The sequence below is a fragment of the Zingiber officinale genome, chromosome 4A (genome assembly GCF_018446385.1).
Source record: "Zingiber officinale cultivar Zhangliang chromosome 4A, Zo_v1.1, whole genome shotgun sequence".
Taxonomy (NCBI): Eukaryota; Viridiplantae; Streptophyta; class Magnoliopsida; order Zingiberales; family Zingiberaceae; genus Zingiber; species Zingiber officinale.
Genome location: NC_055992.1, coordinates 109774582 through 109780591, shown reverse-complemented (window position 1 = coordinate 109780591; position 6010 = coordinate 109774582). Strand labels below are relative to the sequence as shown.

Here is a 6010-nt window from a genome sequence, read left to right as displayed (position 1 = left end):
TATTTAAAAAAATCGTACAGCACCAAACGCTAAACCTAGAGAAAGCGAAAGAAAGTAGGGTTCCACAAAATTAGGGGCAGAACAAAGAAGTTAACATTCAAGGAAAAAAAATTTGAAAAACATCTAGAGCACAGGATAATTACTTGTATAAGAGGAACGTCGACCACCAAAGTTTAGGTATTAAGGATTAGACAGTTAAACAACTAATTCTGGGAAGATCACAAGCAGAGGAAGCTTGAAAAAGGAAATGTTTGGAGAGATGGGTTGCAAACTGGAAAAAAAAAAAAGTTGAGAGAGAACGATCGCGAACTAAAAGTGTCACGACAAAAATCATAACTGACTATTTATAGATGCACAAGGATTAGCGGAAGATAGATCATGATAAATAGGGTTCGTTCGATCCTGTAGGCAATGCAGCAACCCTCTTTGTATTTTTTTTTTTAAGTTTTTTTTTATTTATTTAAGCTTTACCTAAGGTTTTGTCTTAGATTCAGAAATTAAATTATAGTATTAATAAAAAAAATTAGATACTCCCAAGTGAACGGGATAAAAAAAGTGATGTAACTCCATCATTCTCATAAGTTTTCTTTTTTATTTTAAATTTTTTATATATATTTAATATTGTAATTCAACTTTAAAATTTTACATGTATATAAATTAAAAAAAATTGGGAGACTACCCAAACGGAAAGGATAACCGATAAATAAGGCACAACGTAGGGCTACCTATTTAAAAATGGACACGGAGCATATAATTGTTTTTAAAGAATTTATTTTTATTAATTTAAATTTTTTATAGTTTTTTAAATACTCATTCCCCTCCCTCCTATTAACTAATGTCTTTATTTAACAATTAATATAGCACATCATATAATTGTTTCAAAAAGTTAAAATTTTAGCCTTTTTTATATTAATTAATTTAGTTTTTTAAATACTAATTCCCGTCCTTCCTATTTTTCCCTTCACATGCATATAATGATTAAAAATATCAATATGAACACACATGAAACTCTTATCTCCGTCAATAAATACTTGAGTTAAACAATATAAAAATATGACAAATACATCTATCAAAATGAGAAAGATAAAAAAAAATTAAATAATAATAAAATAAAATAAAATTTATTTAAGTATAGATGATAATATAATAAAAAATAAAACTCAATGATACGTAAAAAAAATCCATATATCCAACCCCATTTAATAGGATAAAACTTAATTATTATGGTTGTATTTCAACTAACAAACTAAAACCAGACTGCTGGTCTAGTAGGCTAAAGATTCAATCTGAATCAGGCTAGTTTGATTTATTTTAACAATTTCTAATAGAAAGATGGGGGACAAAGAACTGTGTTAAACATTTGATTATGATATACAATTTGGGCAAAAAGGTGCAGGCATCAAGCATTGACATACATGAACGGAGTCTTAAAATAAATTGACACTTGATTAGTAAAGCAGTGTTGATTCAAGCGGTAGATAGCTTTCTGGAGTATACCACATACATTGGATCTGAACGCCCAGGATTGGGAGATATGTCTACAGCCTGCATCATTGACAATCAATCCTGTCACGCACATGAATCATCTCTAGCGACTGGGAGATGAGGTAAACTACAACAATAGTAATAAGAACAAAAAAATGCCAAGCGAAGGAAACATTGCAATGAAGCACACGAGGGAAGTTGGAGCGATTTCAGGAGTAAGAGGTTTCACTCATGATGTGCATCCGCAGCTACACACCATCGTTGCAAACTAGCAGTCAAAGCAGCTGCATGCGAGCATTTACCGTCCTGACTACGTAGGGGTTATTGCTTCTTGTGACATTCCATGGTCAGTCACATTGCAGGTAACTTACCAGACACCATCAATGGGCTTGAAACCAATAATGACCATCCCATAAGTTTTCTTGACAATGATTCCCAGAAATTATAACAGTATGCTAACAAATAACACAAGGAATAGCCAATGACAGTGTACCAATGGAGAACATGATAAACAGGAATAGAATGTAGTACCACGGGTGGTTCAAAGCCTCCGGCATAATGAAAATAGGCGCCTACAATCCAAACATAGTCAGCATCACCAGTTGATGTCCAAATAGAGATGGCTTTTGTCCAAAAGCATCTATTTGAAAAACTGTTCAATGTTTAAGAAACACAAAGTTAGCAATCTGCTTATAGGAGGTCGGCAAGCAAAGAGCCACTAGTATATAAGGATCAACAAATTGCTAAAAGATATTAGATGCAAATGAAGATAGAGGTCTGTAGACTACAAAATGTTTTTCATTTCTAATAACTTTTGTCTTCTTTTTTTAAAATGACTCTGAGTTATGATGCGTCTGCTTCATAGATATAGATATTTTATTCCTCCCAATCCCTATAGGATAAATAATCCTGCATTTGGTTTCAAAAAATAAATTACAATATCATTATTCAAGTAATTGTATATTGTGAATAGAAAAGTAGATTGAGCAAGTTGTAGAGGCCAATTGGACTTGATCATGCAGAATGGTTCAGTTGGGCATGACAGGTTAATTTTGGGCCAAGCATCACTAGATAGAATCAGATGGTAGGCAGGAAAGACATGCAAGATGGGTAGGGGAAGTTGAGCGGACTGGTGGTGACAAATGGGTAAGACAAGCTGAGAAGTCAGTCTGGACTAGATGGATTAACTGAACTGTCGCATTAAAAGAATGAGATGCTAGATAAAATATAAAAAAAAATTGCACCGACTTCTCTTTTAGGATGGGGTGGGAAAAAAGAGATTGTAGGCAAAATATCTGAATAATTTTAGCATCGACTTCATATTTTGGAGGAAGATAAAAAAGATTTGAGATTGTAGACAGAATATCACCTCATTATAGCCAACCCTCCTGGTTTGAGTACCCGCTGCATTTCTCTGAAAACATCAATTGGCTTGTTCAAATAATCAACACTAACCTGCAATATAAGCGAATAAACTTGCAGAAGGTTCGGATCAGACTGATAAGCAATGATAAGATATGATATCATAAACATGAAAAGACAAATGCATCTAGATGAACAATTACGGAGGCAGAATGACCAATTAGGAGGGCACTAACATAGTAATGGAAGATCAATGAGCTGCTTACTGATTTTTGGATTAGCTATCTATAAAGAAGTATTCCTAAATGAAGGAATTAAATGGAAACTCATCGATTTTTGAGTGGCAAACATTGGTATGTATAATAGATGTCCAAACGCACAAAAAATGATAATATCAATAAGTTTCAAAATATTAATTTGTTTGATAGAAATGTCAGGTTGCTTTCCTGGTTACTTTAACATGGTGTTCCTGCTTAAACAAAAAGCATTTGATGAAAAATAACAATGGCAAATTATAAAAATGTCCAAAAGTTGAAAATCACAAAAAATTATGGATCACAGCAGTGATTTTAAGCTCATTGTTCATGATTCTAAGATAGTGATAGGTTGAAATAAATTCAACTATTAGTAATGATTACAAGGAGTAAAAGGAATCTGTTGATAAAACTTATCAATACGAATGATCACATACCACATTGGTTATAACATCAAAAGTATTGTCCTCAAATGGAAGTTTAGGGTTAACATTTAAATCTTGCACAATATATTCTGTCAAAACCTGCAAAAAGGAAACAGTTTTGTTTAAAACGCAAAAAAGATAATAGCACAGATTATTCAAGTGGCATGGAACCCAACAAATCGTTCAACATTGCAGTATGACGATTGAGAATATAACTCGGCAGCTTAACAAAACTCTAGCTTGTACCTTTGACTGTATAAAGACAATCAGCATGGTGATCATAGATTACAGCTAATCGTTTAATGATCATTACCAGTTACTCATCACCACATTCATGAACGCCTAACATGAATTTGCCAAGAACCTCAATTCACTATTAACAAACAATTGCCTTGAAAAAATTATTAAGATATTTTTGAGTGCAGATTTAGATTTGTAGCATGGATTAGAAACACCAAATTGTCATTCATTGCTGTTTTATCATTGCTAATCTGTTAGTAGGTTATGAAAAACATTATAATGTTAAATGCTATTACTGCAAAAAAAAAAAAAAATGCCATCTTAAGTACAGGGATAAATGGCAGTGATTGTTAATAGAAAAATAAATAAATATGTAAACTTGACATAACTTAAGGCACCAAACATATATATACCGGGTTTCGCTCAAGTTCTTTCTCGTTCATTCCCATCCCCACAATTTTGTCTTGTCTATAGCCTGCAGGATAATGGCTAACCTACATTGGAACAAAGGATCAGAAATGAAGAATATATGAGGAAGAACAATGAATGATTTATAACAAAGATGTCCAGAATGGCTCACCCAGCTGCTACATAAATCCAGTAAACACACATCCGGTGTGTTACTCGGAGGAAATTCTTCCGAGTAGTATTTGGTAAGAGCGCGAATTGCCATATCATCAATGTGCGTCACAAAACGAGGTTCTGAGTAAAATAGAGAATCCGACGATCTATAAAACACATTATATCATGGTCAATAAAAGGCCTGGATAACATTGTTGAAATAGCTGCTGTGAGTCATTAGTTATCACACACTACCACAAATTAGAGATGTTTGATGAATTGAGAATAGCGCAAAGTACTTCTGATAGACCAGAAAAACAAGCTCTTCCAAATTCAAGTTTATCATCTCAAGATATTAACATATTTAAGTATCAATAAAAATTCGTGAAAGTTTGGTCGAGGGTGCGTACTCATCGAAGCGGCTGAAATCCTCGTCCTTGAAGGGAAATTTTTCCGGCCACTCTACAGTCTTCAGAATCTGCACCATCAGTCCACAATATCAGTCATCGATCCGAAAAAAGGGGACTATGGATTGCGAAGGGAACCTGCTCGACGGGAGAAACTCCTCGCTGAGGCCGAGCCGATGCCGCGAAAGAGCGCCAGCCGAGTCCAGAGGCCATCTGGGCTAACTGGTCGAGCAGACAAGCACCGATTCCGTTGAAGAGGCGGCGATGCACTAGTCGGGGATCTCTGCAGTCATGCGACGGCGGCAGGACGAAGGAGGGGAAGCCGCCAATAATTTCTAATTTCGATTTATTATATTTGGAACATAATAAAAATCAACATAAATTAAATAAAAAATTAATATTTCTAAATTTATTATATTATTATATTTATAATTATTATAATTACATGTCTTATTTAATCTTTTCATTATTATTTTAAATAATTTAATTATTTATGTTATTTATTTCCTCTATATATTGATTTCTACAAATCATAATTTTTCATTTTCTTTTATCTTCCTTTAAAATTTAGTTTCTTCCTTTTTTAATTTCTCTTTCAGCATCTCAATTCCAGTACCAAATTTCTACAATATTAGTCAGTAACAATATAAACATCTTGGAGCACAATAGCAACTTAGAGCAACCCAAATATCAACATGCTCCAGCAACATCTTGTAGTCTCATTGCCAACGTCCTTTTTTACCAGTTTTGTACGATAATTTCTGGAACATCAATAACTATAGTAATAATTTTTTTTCTACTAGTTCGGTTTTTGATTCTCTGCATTGAAAAAAAATTGGATTTTAGTTGACGTATCAGTTCGTTTTCATATTTTGCTCTTACGATTTCTATTCGATTGGATAAAAAAAAATTGTAAAAAAATCTTAAAAAAAAAAGTGACCACAAAAAAAATCGAAAAAAAAATGAGAAAAGATATTTAAAAAACCGAGAAAAAAAATTGAGAAAAAAATGAAAAAAAAATAGAAAAAAAAATGAGAGTAAAAAAAACGAGGAAAAAAGTGAGAGAAATGAGAGAAAAAAAATCTAGAAAAAAAATTGAGAAAAAAATAGAAAAAAAATGAAAGAGAGAAAACAAGGAAAAAAAAAGAGAAATGAGGGGAAAAGGTGAGAGAAAAAAAATCGAGAAAACAAAATCGAGAAAACAAAATAAAAAAATCGAGAAAAAAATTTTTAAAAAAATTGAAGAAAAAAATTAAGAAAAAAATGGGAAAGAAAT

General features: G+C 32.6%; 1 protein-coding gene across 1 annotated transcript; it reads right to left on the bottom strand.

The window, feature by feature from the left end:
• Window positions 1-1293: 1293 nt before the first annotated feature.
• LOC121973550 lies at window positions 1294-5071 on the bottom strand. Its single transcript, XM_042524958.1, has 8 exons — window positions 4873-5071; window positions 4738-4805; window positions 4347-4494; window positions 4180-4260; window positions 3539-3625; window positions 2855-2940; window positions 2017-2137; window positions 1294-1545 (listed from the first exon to the last, which is right to left on the bottom strand). Exons 1-8 carry the CDS (start codon window positions 4945-4947, stop codon window positions 1468-1470), a joined length of 744 nt encoding a protein of 247 aa, XP_042380892.1. The 5' UTR covers window positions 4948-5071; the 3' UTR covers window positions 1294-1467.
• Window positions 5072-6010: the final 939 nt, after the last annotated feature.